This window comes from Athene cunicularia (genome assembly GCF_003259725.1).
Source record: "Athene cunicularia isolate RWA chromosome Z unlocalized genomic scaffold, athCun1 chrZ_part2, whole genome shotgun sequence".
In the NCBI taxonomy this organism is placed as follows: domain Eukaryota; kingdom Metazoa; phylum Chordata; class Aves; order Strigiformes; family Strigidae; genus Athene; species Athene cunicularia.
The window spans coordinates 14,588,939-14,616,247 of NW_020799143.1; the positions used below are offsets into that span (position 1 = coordinate 14,588,939).

The following is a 27,309-nucleotide window of genomic DNA, read 5'->3' on the forward strand; positions in this document are numbered from 1 at the left end:
TTTTTCAAACCTACTGTAGTACAGTGTTCCAAGTAAATGCATTAAAATGTACCTTTCTTTCAGACAAGAGCAGGTCAGTGTTCTCTATCAGAACATACACATAGCGGAACCAAGATTAATCCAGCCTTATGAACATGTCATTAAGAACTTCATCCGAGAGATCAAACTTCAAAGCACAGAGATGGAAACTTTGGCCATCGCGGTAAAAAGGTATATTGAGTTGTGTTTCTGGTTTAATTATGCAGTTACTTTTTTCTCTGTTGCATTCTTTTGACACCAACTACTGGGAGTTGATGTCAAAATGCCATGCGGACTACTTCTGTAAACTGAGTTCAAAAGTTAGTTTACATGTACACACATGTGCATAAGCACATATAGCAGCTTGCAAATGATTCCCTATTCATGTTCTGGATAAGTCCTGTACCAAATTTTTGCAGGCTCTATTCTTACGTTTAATGTCTTAAAACATTTTGACTCCTCTTCCTTGGCTGTAACTGAGTTTTAGCATACATGCCCATTACACTTTCATTTTAGAAGCCATATTTTTGCTTCTTTAGCTTCAAGGGGAGTATTTACCTGTTGTAACTGCTTGGCATTTGCAATCTCACATCATCATTGCCAAAACCAAACAGATTAGCTCAAGACAGAGATCTTGTATGTGTGGGTGATGCAAGTAGCTGTAGTTATTCTATTGAAGTCTCTTCATGGGACAAACAGAGGGGCCTTTTATCTCTGTAACTTAATTTTCAAAATGCAGATGTGATGTACTTCATACTATTCATCAGCTGTCGGCTATTATTTAAAAACTAATTTACCTGTATCTTCAAATTAATTTGTGATTTTGGTTTCCAACCACACCAGCTTCAAGGTCTGGGCAATGTTAAAACTGTTTCAATGTCTGACTAATTTGTTTCAGCTGAGGTAGGCAGATGTGTTTCATACAACATTCTTTCAAGCCAGAGGGCAATTCCTAAGAGAGTATTTACTTTTACATTTTAGAGCTCAGGATAAAGCAGCAGTTCAGCTCAGTGAGCTGGAAGAAGAGATGGAGCAACGTATACAGGCTGCAGAGCATAAAGTTAAAAAGGAAGTGAGTATTTTATGTTTACAGAATTTCATAATTACTTAAGTCTCAGTGGTCTTAAGCAGCATTGATGACCAGGTGAGTGTTTTTGACCCTGATGGGCTGACTCATACTGCCAAAGGATGAAAAGAAGCTATCCATGAGACTGTAAATATATTAGCTTAATGTTTTCCCAAAGGTGAATGGCTGCTCAGATGTAATAAACGAAGAAAAAAAAGTCTTTGTCTTTTGTGAGAATATTCTGGCCTAGAGGAATTTATTTCTGAGACCAGTGTTGAAAACAGATTGGAGAAAATGATCTTTCACCATAAAATAATGGAATCTAGTTCAAGTAGATTAATCTATGTAGAAATTAATGCTTAGATCTTTTGTTCCTAATCTGTATATCTGCATGGAGTGGTGGTCTTTCCCCTATTCTTATCTTGCAACTATGTTTTAGAAAGTTACAGACATAAGAGAGGGTAATTATGATTGACAGTGTGTGAGGGCCTGGACCTCCCAAGGTTGATGGGAAATTCTGTTTCAATGTGCTAGAGTTCTAGCCATTGCTTCAACTGACTTGCAGTCTTGATGAAAATTACAAGAATCCTTTTTCCCTTACCCATTGAAAGATACCTTAGAGACACGTATGTGTAATTCTAAGTAGTGCAGTAAAACCACCCTGCCTGTGTTGTCTGCTTCATGTTGAACTGTTACCAAATTTACATAAGATGAACTTAACTTTATAATGTGCATAACAATAATAGTCTGTTAAAATGTTCCAATTTGGACATAAGAAATGTGTTAATGAAAACATACACAGTGGGCATAATTATTGCTTTGTAGGACACACTATATAGTGAACACTAATACATTTGCTATGGATTCTTTCACCAAAGCATTTGCAGAATCAGAAGCAATGCAGTGCAGTCTGCCAACTTGATTTATAATAGTTCATGGTAGTTGAGCTGTGAAGGTAGATGGTACTCTGATAGATTTGCTTCAAAAAGTATCTTTCTCTATACAAGAGGAAACACTCCTACCAAACTATAAAATTCAGTGTTTTTTTCTAGGAACAAAATGTAATGACATAAAACGTTAAAGATACTATCCCAGGGAAAAAAAAAAAAAAGCATATCATAGTATGTTTAACTAATGATAATGCAGCTCTCACTTGGGATAAACTTCCCATTTCCAGAGACATTAAGCACTTATGTTTGGAAAACAGATACAATTGCTCTGGAAAATTTCTGTTCTGTAAAAAGTGGTAAATCACTGAAAAAAGCCCTAAAGACTCTTTTCCACTGCTGTAAGATGGCTGGGATGTGCGTATACACTCACTCTGAGAACATCCAGAGTTACAGACTAGCATTTTGTAAAAACGCACCCAATATGTATTATCTAGTCTGTGTTTTTCATTCTAAAAAGTCCTCAAATTGTCTCTGAGTTGCATGGATTGGGATTTCACTGTTCACACCCAGCTATAGACATGAAAGATGGGTTGTAACTTGTTTCTCTCAGCACTCTTTTTAATTTTCACTCCTAAATGTTCCCTTTAGCTCATAGCTCTGCATACCCCACCTACGCCCTGAGAGTAAATGTAAGATATTTACTTTGTGGGATTGTACTAAACCATTAATCTTAATGCCTGTACACAAGGCTATTTTTTTCAGGGTGATCTCACTCATGCCACTGTGACACCTGCCTCTGCATGATAGTATCTGCAGGCTGACCCTATCCTGTATTTTGTTTCTTCAAGGGAAGCAAATAGTTACCAAATGATACGTAAAAGTCCTATATAGGTGCCAACAGTAAGAGAATTCAGTTTAAGCTGATTACTTTGGTTATCATTTTAATACATGGATTATCATTTAACACACTGATGTCAGCGTCACATACAGAAAAGTGATAAATTCTGAGCAAAATCCATGTCTGTCTTTTCCATGTGGAAACTCAACCTATCTCATTGCCACCACTCACTGCAGCATTGCGGTCTCTTGTGTTGTGAAACTGTGCACTGAAGTCTCTGGGGAGTGAGTTAGACACATACTCATCTATAGCACGTGGAATCTACCATTCTTCTCATTGTGCTTGATGTAACTGCATTTCAAAATCTGTTTTTATTAAAATAAAACTTAGAATAGTATACTTGGCTTGATATGCAGAGCAAGTACCATATGAAACTAAAGATGCTGTCATCATCATACCTTTTACTGAACGTGGACCTGTAACATTCCAACACTTGCAAGTGAAAAAGTTTAAAAGAAAACCAGAAATAAATAATTGATGGTGGCACAGTAATACTGTTACTACCACACTGGTTTGTGGAAAAGGATGTAGTGCCCTGATCTGTGTGTGGGAGTGTATGTATACATCTATATATGCAATACACACCTGAATTTATGTACAAATAAAATTTGAACACTTCAAGGCTTTTTTTAAGACATCAAGAATGTTAAGCACATGAGACTATGACATGAATAACAAGCACTGAATTGAACCATATCTTTGCTCCCACCTTACTGTTTTATTTCTATGAGTATTCTGTAAATGGACTGCAATTACAGAATCAGAATCCATTTATCTTGAGGAAGAGGCAGCTTGACATAACGGAAAGACAAAGTTACGCACATTAATTTAAGGTAAAAGTGTGTGGTTTCCAAACTGATGAATGCAATTTTTAATAAACATTTGAAACTTGACTCAACTTTTAATTATACTAAAAATACTTCAGGAGAAGCGAAAAGCTGAAGAAGCGCTAAATGAGCTGAAACGCCAGTATGATACTGAAGTTGGGGATCTTCAGGTGACAATAAAAAAACTTAGAAAGGTGAGTTGAAGTCATAGTAAGAGTTTTTAAAAGATGCTGACCTTATGAAGTGCATCCCCCAAGATGGATAATTATAATTCTAACTTTTTAATGTAATGTGTACTGGCAACTGCAAGTACTTTTTTTTAGGTTGTGTTGTCATTCTGTACTGTTGTATCATTCTGTGTAATTTACTGAAATACTTAAGAAAGGGACCAATTGCTATCCAAATTCTGTTGCTGAATAATTTTTTAGGTCCATCTAGTTGTTAACACTGCAGTTACCTAGTCTTGTATTTGATACATGAGAAATAATCTAATATATTGCCTCTAAATATTTTTAACATAGATTTAGATGAAATTGGCTACTGAAACGTAGTAATTTACAGTAATAAAGTGCCTCTTACCTAGTGCATTTTTCTCAAATGTTAGTGGTAGAGGTGGGTTTAAGCTGTAATTTTAAACTGAAATTGCTAGTGGAACTAGTTAGTACTAGTCTGAACTGAAATCCAGCCTGATCTTTTCATTTGATACCTAAGCGTAAGGTAAACTAAATCTTGGATGTGAATATTGGTTTGTGTTATTTTGTAATTTGGGTTTAATTTTGATGTTAGAATTTACTCTTAAGTTTTACTAGAATAATAGCAACCAGTGAGGGTGTTTTTGTTTCTTCCTACTGAATTGCACTTAAAAGAGCATTGATAGAAATGGAAATTTCTTACAAGAAACATGAGAGCTTGTAGTACACATGCCACACAGATGAGGTAGCATATATTTTTTTACATCAGTGAGGATACACCTGTATATATGTTCTCAATAGCTGGGTTCTGTGTTGCTGGTTATGCATATTCAACCTACAGAGTGAAAATGCTCATTAAACATTTTTAAAGTATTGGTTTAAAAGATTGTATAGAAATCCAGTGATTTTTTGAGTAATGCTGCCTACTAGCACAGTTGGGGAAACTCTGGGTTTTAAAAACTGTAATAGCTGTAAAACGTTGTAGGTGTTATTTAGTATGATTTCCATTACTTTTTATGTACTTGGAATCAGAGCAATTGATGACATATGTTAATTGTGCATTGTTTTATCCTTCTAGCTGGAAGAGCAATCGAAAAACATAAATCACAGGGAAGATGTGGTTGAACTGAAAAAAAGAATACATGATATGTTGCTGGTAAGAGATGATTATCATCAACACATTAATTTAGCCTTAGTTTTAGCCTCTGCAATACAGATTTTTTTTTTTTTTTAATGTTTAATACTGGTAAGCTATGAAATAAACTCTTAAAGCTGTTGATAAGTGTATGAGGATCTTTAACTTGGAAAAAACCCTGTTCTATATAAATGTGTACACATGTGTACACATTCTAGGTATAACATTTAGAAATGGCTTGAGATTATATAGTCCCTTTTTTGTGTAACTGACATGGAAAAATAAAAACTCAGTGGTTCTTGCATGCTGATTTACTTTGCTGATTTAGAATTCTTTAATTTTTTCCTCCTCAGATTTTCTAGTGTTTAATTTTTATTTAATTTTGATGGTTTTAATTTTAATATTACAATATTTTGACATTTTATGCAGCTGACTATGACAGCTAACATCTAATATCTTCCTTTTTTTAAGGAAAATCAGAAACTTAAGAAAGAACTTTTAGAAGCGCAAACAAATATAGCTTTTCTACAGAGTGAATTAGATAGCTTGAAAAGCGAGTATGCAGATCAGACTTTGAACAGTGAGAGGTAAGGTACTTCTGTGTGATAATATTTTCACCATTGGAAGAAAAATCTGCTGTCTGATGTAGTTATTATGTATGCAGTTGGTAACTGTTATTTTCTAAATTTGCCATAAATTACAGGTATACTTTTGACGCCATGCAAAGTATGTGTTGAGTACTGTTCACTTGTCAGTTCACTTTTCTGAAAGAGCAAGTTCTGGATTTTATGTGAACTCTCATAATCTTGCAAGGAAGCCCATTGATTTTACTGTGACTTTAGTTAGGAGTATATTTAAAACCTCAGGCAATTTTTCCCTCCATGACTTGCACTCAGATGAATATTCTGTATGAATATTTTTGGGAGAACAGTTTTGGAAGACTCCCACATCAGTCTCGACCAGTTATTCCTAATGTGAATGAAAGCTGCTTCTGAATATTAATGTAAAGGAACATAAATGACAGTTTCAATGTGTGGTTATCTTGAGGTAACACAAATGATATTTCAAGGGGAAAAGAGGCAGTCCATGTGGTTATTTTCATTTTCTCTTTCATTTACAGTCGTTTGCTGTGGCAGTGATCAGTGGAGTTACCAAGTGGTTTTACTTTGCATAAAACTGCTTTTAATTTATTTCAGCAGAATTGTAAACATAGAAAAAGTATATTCAGAAATATTTTGAAATTATATCTTTTCCACACTATATATCTCTTACCACTTACAGATGGTGACTGTTGAGTTTTGTCCTCTGCCAAAAGCAATATTAGAAAAATAAAAAAAGATATGCTATAAAGTATAACTTCTTTGGTTTTTTTTTTTGCAGAGACTTAGAAATGATCCGAGAGTATAGTGAAGACAGAGATAATCTGGAAAGACAAATTGAAATACTTCAGTAAGTTCTTAGTAATTCAGGTTTTTATTAACAAACTTTCTCCCAACATATTCAGGGGTAGATGTTCTTGTATGCAAAAGTGTGGGATGAATTTTGGGGAAAAAATACCAAGTAAAAACACTGAAATGGCCGCGATTCTGACAGAAGGTACTGTGTTACTGGGCCACTAACTCTTCACTGTTTTTTTCTTTCTTTTCTTAGCCTCACTGACTTTCATTTCTTTATGATAAGAACAACAAGATTTAAATCTATCCATGCTATTATAAAAATTATTACTTGGTTCCTTTTTTTATTGACTTTGCTTCTTCAGTAATTTCCTGTTTTATCATTATCTGGAAGCTACTCTGTGCAGTATTATACAAGGGGCTCAGCACAGATTTTTGATTTCAAGGAGGGTTGCAATGAATAGTATGTTTTGTATCTTTAGTTAATTTCTTTATCCTAAACATATTATTTCAAGCAGCTGAATCACATCTGTCCTTGAAGTCATCTCAGCAATACTTAGAGGGTAGTCACTTTGTGTTTCAGAAGAGTTTAGAAGTGGTAGTTTACTACCACTCAGTTGTTTTTTTTCAGCTGTTGCTACAGTGTCTTTTTTTCCCCTCACCTGACCACAGACCATGCTGGTAGAAGTGAAACAGGGTTTCCTAGACTGTAACTGCAGGCTAAACTTCACAGTGCTTCTTTCACATACAATCATTTATTTAAGTATACAACAAGACATTTCTAGTTTCACATTACTCTTTAGTGTTTATCTAAAGAAAAAACAGAGGTTTGTTTGATATGTAATTTCAGTTTTTCTTTGTGATGTTACATAATATTTAATGTTTTCTTTACTCCTGCAATTTAAACTGTTTCCTTGTTAGATCAGCTAATAAAAAGCTACATGACAGCAACGATGGTTTAAGAAGTGCACTTGAAAACAGTTTCAGCAAGTACAACAGATCGTTGGTATGTAATTATAATCTTGTTTTGTTGTACTAGAAGATTTAAGAATTACACACCAAATGCAAATTTGTTTGTACTTGTGGGTACTTACCAGATTAAGTTTTATTCAGTGGAGTCACTGGGAATACACTTGTGTAGTTGAATTTTGTTAGATTTTACTTATGTTCTGTGAAATAAGGGTGTTAAAGCACAACTACTTACTGAGGTGCTTAGGAAAGTAGTGACTTTTAATATGCCATGGCCAAGTGTATCTGATGAGGTGACTAGATCAGCACTTTCTCTTGCACTAAAGGAAATATGTTTGTATTGTTTATATGGGAGTGCTCTACCGCTGAAAACACACTTTTTCAGAAAACTGCTTTCTTTTAGTAGCAAGGTTTTAACCTAATTTGAACTTTTGTTACCAGGCAAGTAACTGGGAATGTGAATAGCAGGTACTACTCATAATAGGGACTTCAGTCAGTTCCTTTCGGGCTCTCACAACTATACAGGGATCTGTTGTAACAGATGTAACCCATCATCCTGCAAACCAGAAAAAGGAAGGGTTGAAAGTTACAAAAAAATCTACTCTATACTGCCATATTGCAATATTGGGAAACCTGTTAAACTCCAAAACTAATGACAAGGCAACCCTTTACATTAATTGGGAAAGCAACTAACTGTTTTAGAAGAATGGAGCCAGAATAATGAGGCCACAGAGACAATACGGGCCAGTAAGCAGGAAAATAGGGGTCATTGCCTGCTTCCATCATACCATACCATACCATGGAGTGCCTTTTGCTGGTACGAGCTACCAGAGATTCACTGCAGGTGCAACAAAAGATACCATTTCCTTCTGCCATGCCCTGAAACAGAAGGGAGGCAGATTACAGAGAAGATAGGAAAAACTGTTCCCAGTGAATAAGCAAGTAGTGGGACAGCAGAATGCATTAAATACTCTGTCTCTGTCACGTGCTACCAGTTGAGATGTCTCCTTCTCTCCACTGCCTCACTCAAGAACCATCTCTACTGAAACTAGCTCAGCCAGTGACATTTCCCTTTTCACTTTAGTAGTCAGCATGCCATTTTTCAAAAGATTACTTTTCAAAGTTTAGCATGTTAAAGTCTTCAGGTGTAGTAATGAAATAATCTTGTAATTTCCGGTGTCCTTTGTGGTTGAGTGTGACTAGTAGGTTCAATATGAAGATGACAGTGGAGTATAAATGCTATATGTAATGGGCCTTTTGACATCCTGTCCTATATAAAGCATGAGGCTTAATTAAAAATAAGTAGTTGAATATATGTGAAAATACACTGTAGTAATTTTGACAATGCACACTTTTTTCATGACAAATCTAGATGCTTACACTGTGTTCATCAAATATACTATGCATTTGTTATATATCTGTTGCAGCGGTTAGCAAGCACCTCACCAGGAAGTACCAATTCTAGAAGCAGTCCTAAATTTAATGGTGGTCAGTCTCCCCTAAACCCACGATATGACAGGTAAGCCAGGTTTGGTTTTATTAAGCTTAAAAAAAATAGAGCGTCACATTTGTCTTAGAAGAGCAAATATTGCCAGATAACAGAGAGAATAGTTCTGTCTGATTCAGAAGAAATGTGTGACCATGATCCAAAGTATACTGAAGTCAATATGAATCTTTTCAGTTACTTCAGAAAGTTCAGGAAAACTCTCCTCAGTGCAAATCATGAACTTATGGAGAGTTCAAACAGCCTCTTGTTTGGTCTTGGACTGTTATGATCCTAGTTTGATTCTCAATCTCCCCTCCTTGTCTCCAAGAAACTATAAAAATCTACTGGTGACCTCTGTCAGCTAGCTTACTCAGTACTTAGGAAATAAAACATTTTTGGTGTATCTTCAGCCTGTATGTTTGTTACAAAGCTATTTGGGCCTAATTCTTCAAAAGAATAAACATCCTCATCTCACACTGATACATAAGAGTAGTGAATCACTTGGATATTAATTAATGGGGTAAGAGCCACAGAGAACATTATTATCTAAACGCAAATATCCAATGGTCAGAGCTACTTTGGTTTTGTGCTTATCTGATGTAGGTTATTGATCAGAGCTTCCTCAGCTCATTACAGAGACTCTTACTGAAGTCACAGGGTATTGGATCCAACCTCAAGTGCTGTAGATGATGCTGTGTTTTTCCACTTATTTTTTAACAGCTGGAACAGCAAAAATGTATGTCCTTACTCAATTAAATAGATTGTTTTGTCTTATTTTTCTTTCAGTGGTACTTCAAATTCTAGAGACATCTCTGTTAGAGTGCTTAATCTCTCTGGTAAAATGTAGAACACAGACTAAGATCTTTGGTAGGGATTAAATTGACTTCTGCTTCACACTAATAATATCCTCATTCATTTAGTAGTGCTACTCTTACTCTGCTGTCTCCATGTGAGATGTTTGCTGGCTGTAAAGTTTTGCTTGTCACAAACTAATGCCTTCTGCTGAATGCAGGTAAAACCAATTCTGTTTTGATGGACCCTCTGCAAATTTTGAGAGGCATCCACTACTAAGTTGCATATTAAATTCAGTAATTTTCTGGAGAGATAACTAAAACCTCTCTGGAGGCTTAGTGATGTCATTCTTTGTGAATATGTATTAGTAACTGCCACATGGTGTAATCCTTGGCATTCCCACAAAGGTGAGAAATGCAGGCTACTTTAGAAGAAAGTTTATGCAGTAGAAATAAACCTTACTCTTAACAGGTACTTTGCTTCCTGACATCAGATCAGCATTAAGACATGCTAATGTTCATTCTAACTTATTTTAAGCAATTTACATTAGTAGGTATACTTTTTTAAAAAAAATTTTAGCTGTATCATTCATCAAGGTCTAACTTGCTTTCAGCACATACGAAATTCCCAGCACCGAATTCATGCTTCAGTGAGTTTGAAAATTGACTGCTAAAGACCTTTATTTCAGGGAATGCCTGAGAACCTTAACTTTGTTTATAGCATGCACTCTTCCTCTGTAATTCAGTGATGTGGTGTAGGCTAGTAGGGGCATGAATACAAATAGCACAGATGCTGTGGTATTCCACATCAGAGATCATGCTCATTCATGTAATTATTCATTAGCCTGAAATGATGTAAATTAGATGGTTCTGGATGTTGTTGCAGGGAACAATGATGTCTCTGTCACCCCTATTTGGCTACTTGCAGGAAGGAATTATAGTTGACTCAGTAACAGCTTCATAATTTGGTGGTTCTCCCCAGTGTACTCTTCTGTGGTGTGCTACTGATTGGGAATTCCCAGCCCCTCTGGCAGCAAACTACCTTTACAAGGATTGATGCTGACCTTGTCTGTTCTAGAAGTTTAGTGCTTCACATCCATTCCCAATAGGGCAGGGCCAAACTGGTTCTGTTTTCTCTGCTGTGACTTGGAGACCATTTCTACCTCACTTTAATTTGTGCCTGTTCTTGTCTTGCTGAAGAAGCAGGGTAATGATTGTAGCCATAGTAAACATTTTTTAAAAGACTGATTCTTTTAAGATTTGCTCTATTAATCTTTCTTTTTGGAAGTTTCATTTACATAAATAAAAACTAAATTGTTTTTCTGTATACCATACTATCATTGCTGCATCCGTTTAAGTATTGTTACATATTACCACATCTAAAATGAAAAAAAATAAAAAAAGTTCTTTGAAGGAAAGTTGAGGGGAAAGAAAGGACTTTCATGTAAAACCCAAACTGTAAGAAAACACATTTCAGACACTTCCACGATTACTGATCTCCTGAGCTCTATTACGCCCTTTTCTATATTTATAGCTGTTACTTATTGGCCTGTGTGCTTCTATGAGTAAATGCATTCATTTAAATTAGATAGAGTATTTCAAGGTCATTTTATGTGTCTTAGAATTGGTCAAAATTAGCTAAACCATCAGCCGTCATTTTCTGCCTTTGCTGTCTTCAGAGTATGTTATTTTCTGAATCAATTTAAACAATTTTTTCTGTGTGTGAATAGACATTCTTACTGAGACTTGGGAAGTCATCATCTATAACATAATTATATAATTTAATTAATTCATTTATTTATATATTTGTGCATCCTAAAAATATGAGTAAAAAGACATTATTTAGAAAGGCAAAACAGGCATTGACATATGTCTTAAACTGTATAGTTGTCTCAGAATGCCTCAGATTTTGTTGGGAAAAGCAATTGTGGAATGTTTTTTTTCCCCTCTCCAATATTTTCTTATTAGATCATCTCATTCTTCTTGTGTGGATGAAGATTATGATTCTTTAGCTCTTTGTGATCCTATGCAAAGGATGAACTGTGAAGTTGACAGCTTACCTGAGAGCTGTTTTGACAGTGGTTTGTCTACCCTGAGAGATTCAAATGAGTATGATTCAGAAGTGGAATACAGGCATCAAAGGATTTTTCAAAGGTCACAGTGTATGCAAGAAAGCTTTGGTGGTGATGCTTCTGATACAGATGTGAGTGCCCAACTTACTCCTTCTCTGAGAAAGACCTTTGTTTGGAGACAAAATTAGCTTCCTTTTTTTAAAATGAAATGGAACTTTGCCCATAGGCCAGTTAAAACAAGTATTTGGGTTATATGCATTTAAATAAGTTTAGCGACAGTTTTTTTTCAGAATGCATAAATAGTTACTTCTCTTTAGAATAAAATGTTTGTTTTGACTTTTTTGGTAGATTTTTGAGGTAGTAACTTCATTTTTGTGGTACACATGGTTTTTGAAGGTTATTGAAAAGCATGCAGACAGAAGCCCATTTGAAAGGCAAGTACTATAGAAATAAAATATGTTTCTGTTTACTTTCTCTTACATTGTGTCAGTGAATGAGAAAATCACAGGAGAAAAAGAATACTGTTAGTGCATACACTGACATACAGTAAGTCTCAGAATTTAGAAATGTAGGAAGGTGTTATTGTGTCCATTTGTTTGTTAGTGAAATGGATAGCTTTACTGATGACTACAGAGCAAGACTAGTATCAAGCACAGCAGAACACAGTTTTTTTTTAGCGCAGATTCTTTACTGTGCATTTAGTAGAGACATCTAGTCTCTGCAGTTGAAAACCCTATGAATAGTGCTGGTTACAGCTGTGCTGTATTTCATTTAGCTTGAGTAGTAATAGCATAGGGAGTAATGTCTTGTAGGGGAATTCTAAAGTTTTGTAAAATAAGCTTTGAGAGGAAGCATTTGTTTATTGTAATTATTTTTTAAGCTGAAATTTCCCATATGGAAATTAGTTTGCCCTATCTGGAACCTGTACTGAAAGCATGTATGCCAAACAGCAAACATATTTAAGGACCAAATGTAGGCTATAGTAAACAGCAAATGTGAATAAAAAACCACCAGGATAATTACAGTATTTTGACTAGAACTGCACAGATTTATTTGGTTATTTATCTCTGTTTAATCCAAACTGTTAAATGTTTTAATCAGTCTTAGCCATGCCTTTCCAAAAAGCACACTTTTTTTCTCACTGGAGCTAACACACTAACTTGTACTTTCAGGTTCCAGAGATTGGGGATGAAGAAGCATATAGTCCTGATAACAGCGGTACAGTATTACACTGGAAGCCCTCACAACCAGTAAGTCGAAGCAGCTCAATTGCTTCAACAAGGAGACACATATCTGCTCTCACCCCTCAGGTAAACAGTTCTTTAGGGAGAAAAAAAGTGTTTGATTATAGAAAATGTTTTTTATATGAGTTGAAATAGAGGGATTCTTTTTATTTTCAGTCAGATTCAACTGAATGTACTCTGAAATACCCCAGTTCAGACAAGGCTTACAAGATTGTTCTTGCTGGAGATGCAGCAGTGGGAAAATCCAGTTTCCTTACAAGACTTTGCAGGAATGAATTTCGAGGCAATACCAGTGCAACCCTGGGTATAGTTGTTTTTCTTAAAATACTAAAGTGAATTTATTTTCTGTTCTGCAGAAGGGAGTGAAAAGATTATCCTCTGGCCAGGAAACACTGGCCAACCCTGATTGTTTGCCAGGGTTTCCTGAATATACATACACAGTTTCTTAGGGTGTGAGATCTTGGAGTACAAAAGCTTAGAAGTACCTAACTGTCATTTGGAGTGGCTAATAAGGTATTGCTCTAGTTTAGTTTCCATTTGCAAATTACGAAGCCAGTTCCTGAACAACACAAAACACCAGGAAAGGGGGTTTCAGTATAATGAAATTAGAATGTGTCTACGATCTTTCTTTATATTTTTCATTGCTTTCTTGTCTTCTCAGCTCTTTCCTCTTTCCTTAGTATTTCATACGATCCTTTGATGTTTTTCATACTATTTTTTGTCTCCATTTCTTCAAAGTATTATTGAAGTTTTGGTTTAAATGCAGCTGGAGGGATTTCTGACATCGTGTATGTTATTATAGCTGTCAGCTAACAGACGTCTCAGTGATCCAAAGACTGAATTTTTGTCTTCTAATCAAATCATAGTTATATATTTGTTTTATTGCCTCTGAGTCAGGATTTTTGTTCTAATTTATCTTTTTCCTCCTTGGCATTTGAAATAGTCTGTTTTATAAAACATTTTCTCTTTTTCTATAAAACTGTTTAGCAAAATAAAGCAGAGAGAGATCTTGTTTGCTGGTCATGATGCTAAATTTATATGAATGCTTTTGGGAAAATGTGTGGGTAAAATATTTTTTTTAATGTTTTTCGAAAGACAAATTAAATAGGTTCAGGGGATTATTGCAGTTCAAGGCTATGTGAATGAAATCTCATAATCTATTAAAGGAGATGAATTTTGAAATAACTACTTTATATGGCACCTAACTTTTCATTTTCTGTAGGTTTTTTTTAAAGTTATTGATTTTTTTTTTTTAATTTGACTGTACCCATTATTCTGTTCAGGTGTGGATTTTCAAATGAAAAGACTAATTGTTGATGGAGAACCTACAGTGCTACAGCTGTGGGACACAGCTGGGCAAGAGAGGTTAGTGATTCTCTGCATTTATATAATTTCAGTTGTTTTGTTTCTAAGAGATGTTTGCCTTTTTTTGATCTGGATGCTGGCCCTATAGTAAATCAGTATAGCCATATTTAAATGTCTATAAACAGATGTGATTTTGCTCTGTTGAGACCCCAAGACAGGTAGAATGTTTATTTAGCTTTGGTGATGCCTGAGGTAATCTTTTCTCTCTGCAGAGAGAAATAGTTGAGGTTCACAACAACATTAATTAAATCTGTATGTCCATCTCTTGCAGTACAAAAAGGTGGAGTAGATGTACATTGTTTCTTCCATTTTTAGTCTTTAGCTTTCTTTGTCCTTACAGGTCTCTATTAATCAGCAGGCTTTATTTTAGTGATTCCTCTCCCTTCATTCTCCTTTCCTCCTTCTCAAAGCCTTATGGCAAAGTTGTACAGATTGCTGAAAATATATCCAAGTTCTTCAAATTATTGTGTAGAGTTTCCTCAAAATCCTATAACATCCTTATTCAAGAGTCATTACTTCTTTACTGACAGCTTTTGGGGCTTATTGTGAGGTTAATCTAGCACTTTGGAAGTCAGTTTAATCTGTTTGTTGACCAAGATTTGTATTGTGCTGTTAATGTGTTTACTTTTGCCTGAAAGAGTGATTATGTGAAGCAGGTAGTCAGAGGCCCAATCATTCTCCTCCCACATAATAAATTTGTGAAGAATATTTTAACATGTAATGTAAATACCTAGTTGCCGTACTTGGTTGTCACGTAGATTGTAATGTTAATGGCAAAGAGACTGTAACTGATGAATTCATTCCTGGAATAAGTTTACTGGCTTCATATTTTTTCAAATGTAGCAGTTACCCATTCAATTCATGAAGTTACATATAAGTGAAGAAGGTTTGCCACCTAATGAAAAGTCCAGTGCAAAGCAGATTATTTATAATAGATACACTGTAGATTGTTTTGATACAAAAAAATGTTGATTGCTGTTTAGGACAGAATCCTGTGGATCCTTACAAAGCATTTGTAGTCTTGTATCATCATTTTTTTGAGAATTAAGAAAGAAGCTGTGAGAAAACTCATCTTGTAATCTTAGTGCAATAAAGTAATGCTGTGTTTTTAATGATTTTAATTTGAATTATTTTTGATAATGTGGCCTTATGGAAATATTTTTCTTTTCTGAAAGATTCCGAAGTATTGCTAAATCATACTTCAGAAGAGCAGATGGTGTCTTACTGCTGTATGACGTGACATGTGAAAAAAGCTTTCTTAATGTGCGAGAATGGGTTGATATGATTGAGGTGAGACCCTTAAGTAGATACAATTTAAAAACTATGTTTCACTGCATTGTTGACCTTATTATTTATAAAATTTGAATATTGAAATTAGCCAGATTGCAGTCTGTCATAGAAATAAAAGCTAAAAGCTACATGGAAGTCTTAAATGTATCCTGACATATTCAGTTAGTGTTAAAGCTGATACATCTTTTTGTATAAAAGGTCTCATGTAATCATACTTTTCCCATTCATTTCCTTTTGAAATAAGCTTGAAAGCTCATTTCAGATACCCTTTTGTGGATGGCTTGAGTAGTCCTTGGAGTCTTTGTGTTTTAAACCAATATGTTACACTCTCTAAATTAACTATTGTTCAAGTGAAATTTTCATTATTTATTTTTACTTCTTGTTTGTTTGTCTTGTCAAACTTCTTGTTTGTTTGAATACAAATTTGCATTTAATGAAAAGGGTTTTTCTCTCATACCAGATGTGTTTAATAGGAGGGAAAATGATAAGCAAAATCTTTAATTAATCTTCTGAAGCCATTTCTTTTAATCATGGTATAGGAGTTGGTCACTTTTCCCATAGTAATTTTGTTATATTGCATTTGAATACAGTAACTGTTTCCATTAGACTGACCTAACATATGAAATTCCTTGTTGGGGAACAAGGCTTATAGGAATGGAATCACATCTTTGTAGGCTGGTGTTTAAGCTATCTGCTTAAATACCGACTAGCTCATGAAGAGTTCTCAGCATGACTTTCATAATTTGTCATTTTTTATGATAGTGCACAAGACCTTGTTTTCTGTGGGAAGGAAATCAATATGACTTGATGATACTAGTTGCTTCTTTGTATTCTGAGTGTTCTAGCAATAAGGAAATAAAATCCTCTTTCCAGGATGCAACTCATGATAATATTCCAATTATGATGGTGGGCAACAAAGCAGATCTCCGTCAAGCTGTTACAGAACAAGGGCAAAAATGTGTGCCTATAAACTATGGAGAAAAGCTGGCTATGGTAAGGTCCAAGTCTACCTCCTTAGTATAAAAAGGTCTTAAGAACTTCAGTGTGAAAACCATGTCAGAAACTAGTAAACAAAAGTAATTTTCTGGTAATTTGTGACTTGCAGGTCGAGGGAAGTGATTCTTCCCCTCTACTCTGCACTTGTGAGACTCCACCTGGAGTACCATGTGCATCTCTGGGGCCCCCAGTGTAAGAAGGACATAGATCTGCTCAAGTGGGTCTGGAGGAGGGCTGTGAAGAGGGATCAGTGGGTTGGAACATCTCCCTTATGAGGACAGGCTGAGAGAGTTGGGGTTGTTTGTCTTAGAGAAGAGAAGGCTCCAGGGAAAGCTTATTGTGGCCTTCAGTGCTTAAAGAGGGCCTACAGGAAGGAATCTTTATTAGGAAGTGTAGTGTTAAGAGAAGGAGTAACAGTTTTACACTGAAAGAACATAGATTTAGATTAGATACAAGGAAGAAATTCCTTCCTGTCAGGGTGAAGTGACACTGGCAGAGGTTGCCCAGAGAAGCTGTGGCTGCCCCCTCCCTGGCAGTGTTCAAGGCCAGGCTGGACGGGGCTTTGAGCAACCTGGGCTAGTGGAAGGTGTCCCTGCCCGTGGCAAAGGGTTGGAAATAGATTATTTTTGAGGTCCCTTCCAACTCAAACCATTCTATGATTCTATGATTTGTTCAAAATAATTAGGATTCATGGATACTTTTCATGAAAACTATCCTCTTTGATGGTGGTGTTTGCTGGGCTGTCATGTCTTGGTGTCCACTGAGTGAACTTTGTTACTGGCTGGGTTAGTTTTCTCAGTCTTTATGGTGAAAAAATGGATGGACTAGGAGACTTGAGATTTTCTGCTGCCAAAGAGAAGTGGCCAGGGAAAATACAAAGCACACAAGTGAGCATATGAGGCTTTTTGCATACCTTGTGTCTGTCCAGCTTTTGAGTGAAATATTTTCATCTTCAAGAGATTGTCTTGTATTCCTGCTGTGTCTGCAGAAAGGAAAAGGGAAATCTCTGCTATAAATAGAAGTGTAGACAAGTTTTTTGCATATATTTATAGGGGATGCACATATCCCATATTTTGCAGGAAAAAAAGCAGAATCTTTAGTCCTGAGTTGCTGAGTGCTTGCACAATTGATTGATTATACTGTGGCAGATACCAGGTCTGTTACTTATGGAATGATATTTCTGGTTATCCTAGAATACCAGATGCTGTAGTTTATGAGTAGCTAACAAGCTGGATTCAGTAACCTGTCCTAGCAACTCTCTTCCTATTTTGCAGTCTGTGAACAAGAAGATTGAGTTTGGACATTACGCCTATGATGTGTTTTTTATTCAGTTTGTTAATTCAGAATATACTGCATATAAATAAGATGCAATTAAAAATCAATTATTGTTTTCTTTCACAGTACTAAAGTGGAAAATTGGTGAATGAAGAGTACCAGAAGAAATAGTGTTTATTTAAATGTGTGTCATCTGTGTTATTGAGGAAACCATTTGTAATTGAATATATGTGTTCACATGGGAACCATCTCAGATTAGTTGGCTTAACGTTTTATTTTTACTCCCAGGCTTATAATGCGCTATTCTGTGAAACAAGTGCTAAAGATGGGTCTAATATTGTAGAAGCAGTTCTTCATCTTGCTCGGTATGTTTCTGTTTTCAAATAAACACATATAAGTATATTTTATAAAAAGGATATTTTATGTGAATATGCATGCAAGGACATACATGTACATTTAAAATTGCACCAGTATCAAATTTGACAAACAGAATTTAAAAAAGAATACCATGTTAACTGTAAAACAGGATTTATTCTCAGTTTAATCAAGTAATGTTTTTGCTTGAAATGTTACAAAGCTGTCTCAATAATTAATATTTAAATTAGAGCTCAGTTATTGAGCTCACAATTTTAAAACTTGTTTGGTGAATGAATTACATTTTTAATGGTACATGGATTTCCTTTCTTAAATCTTTCTTAATTTCCAATGCATATAGTTCTGCGTATAAGTAATTCTTAATTCTTTCACATATATTGATATATATATATATTCAGTTTTATTACTGACCATTCTAATCCCACATATTTTCTTTGATGTCCCTTTCTCTAAATTATGATTTATGAAATTCTGATTATATCCATTTAGCAATCTGGCATTTCTGTGATAATGTGTGAGCCAAATGTTACACTTCTATACTTCTACTACCTTTCCAAACCATTCTTGTTTACAATACAAGTTTGAAGGGCTGGCGGTATGTAAAGAATCCTCAGCTTCTGATTTTTTGGTTTAATACATGGAGCTTAAGGCCAGAATTACAAACCATATTCATGTGAATTTTGCAGCAGGCTAATACAATAATCAGACTTATTCTGGTCATTGGTTCTTCAACATGGGACTTCAAGAGCACCCATATTTACAGGAAAATGCATCTATCAGAGATGCAGCAAGAACACAGGCATTTATTTGTCTGTTAGTGTCAATTTCAAGTTAATTACTGAATTGTTAAATGACTCATTTCCAAGAACCTGGCCATGAATCCAGCGGTGGATTGTGAAATTAAAGAACATACAGAGCACATAACATTAATCACAGTTAGAAAATTATCTCTGATGTTTAAAGATGATAACTTTATTTAACTGTTTCAAGGATGAAAAGTGTTTTGGCAGTTGTAGCCTCTCTTTTTGGAATGTAAAAAAAAAAAAAAGGTATTTTTATTCACAAGGTTCATTGATCCTCAGATGGTCTAGACATTACCCAGAAACTTGATCTGGAATGGGTGCCTGTGATTTCTTTATTCAAGTCTTTGTAATTTATATTCTTTGAAAGAAGCATTTCATTTTGAAATAAAAATATCTAAATGAACATTTCATTACCATTATGTTGAATTATACAGTGTTCTGAGAGAAACTTCATTAATTTATTGTACTAATATGAGAAAGACTTTATACATATAGATAAAAATATATAGAGAAATATAAATTAAAAATATATTGGTTTTATATATATTATAAAAAAGCAAGACATTTTTGAGCTGTCTTTCAGCATTCTAGGGGGCCCATAGTAAGAATAGATAGTAGTAATCACTCATTCATATACAACTTTTAAGTCTGCATTTGTAATAAAACATCCAGAAATGTGCATTTTTCCTTTGAGAGTAAATTTATACTTGAAATTGCAGTTATTTAGTTTTCTACTTTCAGCTATGAACGTATTCTGTTTCTGTGGTAATACACTGAAGCAAACAAAGAAAAATGATCAAAAGGAAAGGGAAAACAGAACATTGTGGAGTTATTACATATCAGAAATTATTATATTTCTATCACTAACTATGATTTGTATAGAAATACTGATATGATTCCCAAATTGGAGACTTAGGAGACGTGTTGATTCTGTGCGTGAAAAACATAATTTTAACCATGCAATAGGTGATGGTGAGCTCTGTAAGATATACTGGGAGAAAAGGGATACTGAACGTGAATAGAAATATATTAATTGTGGGGTTTTGTTTGTTTGTGTTTGTTTTTTTTTTTTTTTTTACAGTGAAGTGCGAAAACGAATTGATAATCAAGATGATACAAGGTCAATAACCAGCCTGGCTGGGACACCTGTGAAAAAATCTGCACTCATGAAAAACTGCTGCAATGTTTAAGTGATAGATACTTTTCCTGACTTAAATAACTTCTATATTTTGTAAAAAAAAAAATGAAGGGTTTCAGTAATGTATTCTTTTTATTGTGGACTTACACATTCGTGTATTTAGAAATTGCACATCATTAAAAATCCAGACTACTTTCTACTCATTCATATTTGTGCACTTGTGTTGCCCCATAGGCTCTGGTTTTACTTTTCTTAAGTAATGTAAGTTAACAAAGTGAACTCAGAATCAGTGCTATAGTAGTCACTGCATACAATATTGATATATTAATATAGGTACCTGCTTCATTCTTTTATCGGCTCAATATTCCTTACATACTGAACTTGATAATGTATATCACTCATAGGAAAAGAAACAATTACAGCTTCAATTAATCTCCTTTTGCTCATGTCTTCTTATGTAGTTTTTTGAAGGCATTATATAGGTTGATGAAACATTTCCTAAGAAAACCCCAAACCATTAAAAGGTTGCCTAGATCCAGGTAAACCCTGAGTTCAGGATATGAAACAGAATGATCTCTGTTGGGAGGAGACAGTGGCAGGTGCATGGGATTCTGTTGTAACTTCACAAAATTTAATGATTAGAATTTATTTAATTTTGAGAGGTAGACTTTACATCTGAACCTACACAACTCAGAAGTGAAAAGAACATTTGCATGGACCATTACCATTCAAAATTCCAGAGAGACTATAATACCTGTGATATGTAGGATTACTGAGATGAATTAATGATGCAGTAGCCTGTTTGTTTAGACCAGATCATTGTTAGTATTACAGAGAGATATGGGTTGTAATTTTTCCTTTGTATTTCAAATGGCTTCCATTCAGACAAGAATTGATGGATTCTAACAGTACAGAGGAGTCTGTTTTAATGAATATTCTTTATGCTTTTTTGAAGTTTTAAACCTGCAGATGAAAGAATTGCTGCAAATGCACAAATATCTGTATAAACTGTTCCATAAAAAGAAGTCCCTGAAATGAACAGCAGCCACTTACCTTAATGAGAATTCCTTTGCCTGATTTTAGGAAAGTTCTGAGAAACTCACCAGTTGGTGGTAGCTTTAGGAGTCAGCATCTCTAAAATCTGAGTTGATATTGCTTATAATAGTTCCCAACAGTCCTATAGTGCATTAAAAACTGTAGGTATTTTTACAGTTAACAATCATGATACAATTCCTCTCAGCTTTCACTAATTTTGATTGGAATGGGATAGGACCCCATCACAGCCAGCAAACCATTTCTGTCTTTTCTGTATATATTAATAAAACATCTTCAGGCTGAAACCTAGCTCAGTAGATCAACCCTTGGATAAAGTTTTAGGAACTGATTTGAAACACATATGACTAGCAGCTATTACTGCATTTTATCAGCACTGTATTTAAACATTATATAGCCTGTGCTCTGTTACCAATTTTATAAAATCTGGAGTTCTCAGAAACAGGATGTTTCATTATTAAAAAAAAAAAAAGTTTTAACATAGGAAGAGTGGTTTTAGGCATCCTTTCAAACCTCTAGATCAGAGCAGCTAATCCTCAGGTAACTATCTGAAAACTTGTTCTTAACGAGACAGAGAAATCTAATGCCAGAAGTGATAAGACATTTTATTTCACTCGGTTGTACTTCTGCCCTAGAAAACATGTTTAGTTTCCTTTTTGAAGTATTAAGGCAATCTTCATGCACTACTTTATTCCATGCAGCAGACTTTAGGGTTATAACATCTTCCCAGCCAGCAGTACAGGATGCCTCACCGCAGTCCCGAGACTTATGTGGAGCAGGTGGCAGAGAATGAAGGAGATGCTGGTGTACCAGGAGTATGCCTGGTCACATATCTATTGTTTACTATTAATCCTGTATTATTTAAACAAGAAAATTACAGCTGTAATTAGTTTCTCTGAGGAGAAAACCATGCTTAACTGAGCATATTGATGAGGGCCTCTTCCATGTTCTTTGTGTGTAAGAAATTCCCTCTCTCCAAAGGAGTGAAATCAAAGTAGCATTAGTGCGGGTTTTACTTGCGGATAGTTCTTCCTGCAGCAGTAGGGAGGAGAAAGGGAGATGATCCAGTGCTTGGTTTCTGAAGTGTAAGCTTACAACGTGTAGGCATTTGCATTTTCTCAGGATGAGGAGGTCATGATTGTAAGTTGTTACTTACATTCCAAAATACCGCTCTTCAGTGTTATTAACTTCTGTTAACTTGTAGGGTTTAAACTGAGGCACAGTGTTCTATGTGTGTCTCCTGAACCAGTGTTTGACCACCTCTGTGGTCTTGGCCTGCAGTAAATGAAGTGAAATAAGTTTGCTTAAATCTTGTTGACACACCTGCATGAACAAAACATAAAACATGGGTAAAAAGTTCTCTCCATGTTCAACCCCAGTTTCCTAAGTGACTACAAATTAGGCATTTCCCCTTTGCAATCCTGGTAACTCCCCTTTCAGTATCAGTAGGCTATTAGATCCTGGTATAATAACACTATGAGGTACCTCTTGCTAATGCGGGTTCCATGTCCCAGAGCATGTGTTCCTATGTAGTAATTGCTTTTGGATCTGAGATGCTTACCATAGAGTGTCATCTGAATGTCCCTGCCTGTAAGAGAGCCTGGTTGAAGAACGCGAGAATGCGAATTCAGGAACCTGACCACACCTAATTTTTTTCTCTGCAGGACTGGGCCATTGATATTTTGGGCACATTTTTGGTTTATTTTAATGATCAAAATCTCTCTTTATTTGGTCAAATTATGTAAACTGAATCCCCTCTTTTAAGCTCTGTAGTTTTTATGTGTTATGTAAAGCAATTTTAATTTGAAACCTTTTTTTTTAAATAAGATTCAGGGTTGGAAACTGTTAATAAAGTTTTACCTTGGAGTAGTTTTTTGGTCAATGTCTAAGTTACTAAAAAAGCACTACTAAATGGGGATGTTGCTGTAGCTCAGATGGAACTGGTTTTAGAAATCCTACCATGATCAGTTTCATCAAGTCTGCATATTCACATAATATTGTGTAGAATTCATGTTAAAGCAAAAGAACTTGTAAAAATATTATTTAATTTTATAAATTAAAGCATGTATTTATCCATGGAATTAATGAATATATGAAGTTTTCTGTTGTTTTTCTTTGAAAGATTACCTTGCCTTCTATCTAAAATGTAAATAGTTTTATGCTCTGACATGGTTGCACTATTATACTTTAGGTGTCTTTGTGGTTTTGCTTAGTACGTAAAAACTATTCATTTAATCACACAAAGGGGTTTTTCTGGTTAGTGGATGTGTACCCTTAATACATCTATTTATTTGAATGGAATGGCCTTTCGTGTTTTTCTTCCTGACTTGTAAGTAATTTATTTTGATTCAATTGACACGGAAGTATTATTTTATCCTGTATTGGTTTTGACCCATATTAGTTGTGGCATATTACACATTTCTGAGGCAATAATTTCTGTGAGACTCTGAAAATGTTTTGATCACATAAGTTCTTGTAACCACTTTGTGCCTGTTCAGCATACATTAGTGGATTAATGAGTTGCAGCTTCTTTTAATTGTTCTTAGAAGTATAGTTAGGGCCTGACAGGGTTTAAGTATTTTTCTCTTTAACCATTTATGTATTGACTACAAAATCCTCTATTCTTTTCAGAAAAATAAATTATAGTGTTAAATTTGTGTAGCCTGTTAAAATGCATTCCTAGGGAACTATCTACAGGCCACTGCTGCAAGCAGCATCAAGGTGTGCACCCATGCAGATCCCCTGTTAAACTAGTAAATACAGTGTTAACACAGTTAATCTGTTCAAACATACGTACTCTTAAAGAGGTTTTCTTTTTTCCCCAATCCACTGCTGTACAACTATGCTAGGTAACTTTTTAAGGAAAGAGATTTTAATGAAAGATCTCTAATTCATAAATCAAAGGGAGGTATTTATTAATATAGTCAAGGCACTTTATTGTATTACAAAGAAACCTGCTTCCAAGATGTTTCTGACTGTATTAGATAATTTGAAAAATAGACCAATATCACATGTGCAGTTCAAATGCCCTTTACCACTGCCAGATTTGATACAGCATGCAATCCCTCTGACCCTTTCCAGGCTGGTTAAGCATTGGAGAATCTTTTTAACAGCACCAGTTATGTTAGTATTTCTGTCCCACTGTATTACTGTCAGGCCTAATCCTTTCTTGTCATACCTAATCCTGGTATGCCTAGGACTGGTAATATTAATATTTGTCATTATTCATCTTTTTTACCTATCTTGTTTTGTGAGAAAACTCTTATAAAAAATTACTCATATGTTGAACATAGGTTCAGATGTGTTACTCAGTTTGTAAAAAGTCCTTTTTTTTTTTCTTTTCGATTTCTGCACTTTGAATTATGGCTATAGATAGATAGGTTTATAGGAAATTAGTCATTAGGTGGCTGAATACCAAATAAACCCCAGCTGTGAAGGTTTGCCACTGAATATAAAGTGAAGTATTTAAAATAGAAGTGTATTTTTATAGCAGTATGAGGAAGAAATTCAGTACCGATTGCATGTGCCAACTTCTAGTAAAAGTCTATATTATTTAAATAAGGCTCTGAATTGTGAAAACCTTTAAAAGTTTAATTTATACTGTTTACTTGTAAAACTATGGTGCTCATACAGTTTGTTCCTCCTCAGAACTACAGATCACTGTAGTTTTGTACATATATATGTTTAAAAAGAATTACACATTTTCTGTATTACAAATTGCTGTATAATAAAATACGCCTCAGTAGCCATTTTTCTTCAGTGTATTTTCTTTTTGTCGGTGTTCATGACAAGTTCAGAATAGCATCTGTGACTTGTCAGCTTAATGTTGTTAGGGCTCACCAGTTTCTGTGGCCAACAGCATACAAGAGTGATGCAGCCACTGGTATCTCTGTCTGCCTTCAACTTCTTGGTCTCAGTGAACAGTCATCAACTTACAGCTGAGCTGAGACATGTCCCTCACTGAGAGTCCCAAATAATTCTTGAAGTTATGCTGCTGTGTGTATTTACAGAGATGCTTCAGCCACTCTAACCACTAAAATGTGATACTGGTAAGATGAGAAAGAAAAAAATAGCCAAAAGTAATAAGCCTATTGCAAATATGCTCTACAGAGGGCTCTAAACCTCAAATAGAAAATACTTAGGGGTCCATATGTCAAAGGAAAAACTGCCCCAAAACTCAAAAGTTGCTTCAAGTTAAATCAGCAACTTTAAAGCTTATCAGAGAATCATTTTGGTTGGAAAAGACCCATAGCATCATTGAGTCCAACCGTTAACCTGACAAGTCCACCACTAGACTGTGTCCCTCAGCACCACATCTACACATCTTTTCAATACCTCCAGGGATGATGAATCAACCACTGCCCTGGGCAGCCCATTCCAACGCCTAACAATCCCTTCTGGAAAGAAATGCTTCCTAATATCCAGTCTAAACCTTCCCTGGTGCAGTTTGAGGCCATTACCTCTTGTCCTATTGCTTGTTACTTGGTTGAAGAGACTCATCCCCAGCTCTCTTGCAACCTCCTTTCAGGTAGCTGTAGAGGGCGATGAGGTCTCCCCTCAGCCTCCTCTTCTCCAGACTAAACACCCCCAGTTCCCTCAGCCGCTCCTTGTACGACCTGTGCTCCAGACCCTGCCCCAGCTCCGTTGCCCTTCTCTGGACACGCTCGAGTCATTCAGTGTCCTTTTTGTAGTGAGGGGCCCAAAACTGAACACAGGAATCGAGGGGCGGCCTCCCCAGTGCCGAGTACAGGGGTCAGATCCCTTCCCTGTCCCTGCTGGCCACGCTATTGCTGACACAAGCCAGGATGCCATTGGCCTTCTTGGCCCCCTGGGCACACTGCTGGCTCCTGTTCAGCCGGCTGTCAATCAGCACCCCCAGGTCCCTCTCTGACTGGCAGCTCTCCAGCCACTCCTCCCCAAGCCTGTAGTGCTGCTGGGGGTTGTTGTGACCAAGTGCAGGACCTGGTACTCGTTGAACCCTCCTACAGTTGGCCTCCGCCCATTGATACAGCCTGGCCAGATCCCTCTGTTGAGTATTCCCACCCTTGAGCAGATCAACACTCCTGCCCAATTTAGGTGTTATCTGCAAACTTAGCAAAGGTGCAGTTGATCCCCTTGTCCAGGTCACTGATACTGAGCCCTGGGGAACATCACTTGTGACTGGCTGTGATACAGAGAAATGATTACTTGTTTTATTTACTTATTTACTTATAGAAAACTGCTTAGCAATTTATTTACTTATAGCAAGTTATAGTAATTTTTTAAATATTGCTAAGAATCCTGCTTGCCCAGACTGTTCTGTGGAATTTTACCAAGGACTACTGTGTTAATCAAAACAAACCAGTTCACTGTGAAAATCTACCAAGGATTACAATGTTCAGCAAAATATACTTTTGTCCTTGAGTAACAGGTATCTCTAACTAGTTGGAATTTTGCTAATGAGTAAAGATAGCCATATGCAAATGGTAGAAGTTCTATTGATTCTCTTAGATAAGACAGAAAGTGAACCATCTGAAAAACACTCTTGTTATTTAAGAAATTGGCCAAGAGAATCTGCGCATGCTCCGGGGAAAAGACTAGGAGCCTTCCTCCCAAAGACAGCCCCCCACTGCCCGCCAAGGCCGCCCCCCAGGAGGCAATGCGCAGGTGCAAAGAGAACACAAACTGCTGACATCAGCCTTTTGAACTAACCCAGCCTTACTCATGCACATGTATGTTTGTGTTGTGTAACCCAGTGAATATGGATATCCACACTCTATAAGTTTTTGGTAAAATGTGTGGTGGGTGTGCAAGCTTTGTGAGGAGATCCCCTTGCACCCTGGCCAGAGTAAACATACCTGCTTTATAACCCTATTTGAGTTGTAGAGTCTTTTTTTTTCTGCAAATCAGCTGTCAACAGGATTTATCTCCGTTCACAACAGTTCTTTGAGCCTGGCCTTCTACACTGATTCAATAGGAACTTAAAAGCACTTTATTGTCTGGTATCTTCTTACAAATATATTCTTAATAAGTCCAGTGTTCAAAATAATATAG

General features: G+C 35.8%; 1 protein-coding gene across 1 annotated transcript; it reads left to right on the forward strand.

Moving 5' to 3' along the window:
• RASEF (RAS and EF-hand domain containing) lies at window positions 1-25,013 on the forward strand. Its single transcript, XM_026866438.1, has 16 exons — window positions 1-210; window positions 1,000-1,090; window positions 3,798-3,893; window positions 4,969-5,046; window positions 5,497-5,612; window positions 6,406-6,474; window positions 7,341-7,425; window positions 8,816-8,907; window positions 11,634-11,868; window positions 12,910-13,047; window positions 13,138-13,285; window positions 14,265-14,346; window positions 15,522-15,636; window positions 16,510-16,629; window positions 18,196-18,272; window positions 20,167-25,013. Exons 1-16 carry the CDS (start codon window positions 47-49, stop codon window positions 20,273-20,275), a joined length of 1,815 nt encoding a protein of 604 aa, XP_026722239.1. The 5' UTR covers window positions 1-46; the 3' UTR covers window positions 20,276-25,013.
• The last annotated feature ends 2,296 nt before the right edge of the window (window positions 25,014-27,309 follow it).

Excerpts from the sequence above, each read along its gene's own strand:
- RASEF (XM_026866438.1), top strand. The coding sequence starts at position 47 with ATGTACCTTTCTTTCAGACAAGAGCAGGTCAGTGTTCTCTATCAGAAC. Across the intron at positions 3,894-4,968 it reads CAATAAAAAAACTTAGAAAG|CTGGAAGAGCAATCGAAAAA; the intron begins GTGAGTTGAAGT and ends TTATCCTTCTAG. Across the intron at positions 13,286-14,264 it reads CAATACCAGTGCAACCCTGG|GTGTGGATTTTCAAATGAAA; the intron begins GTATAGTTGTTT and ends TATTCTGTTCAG.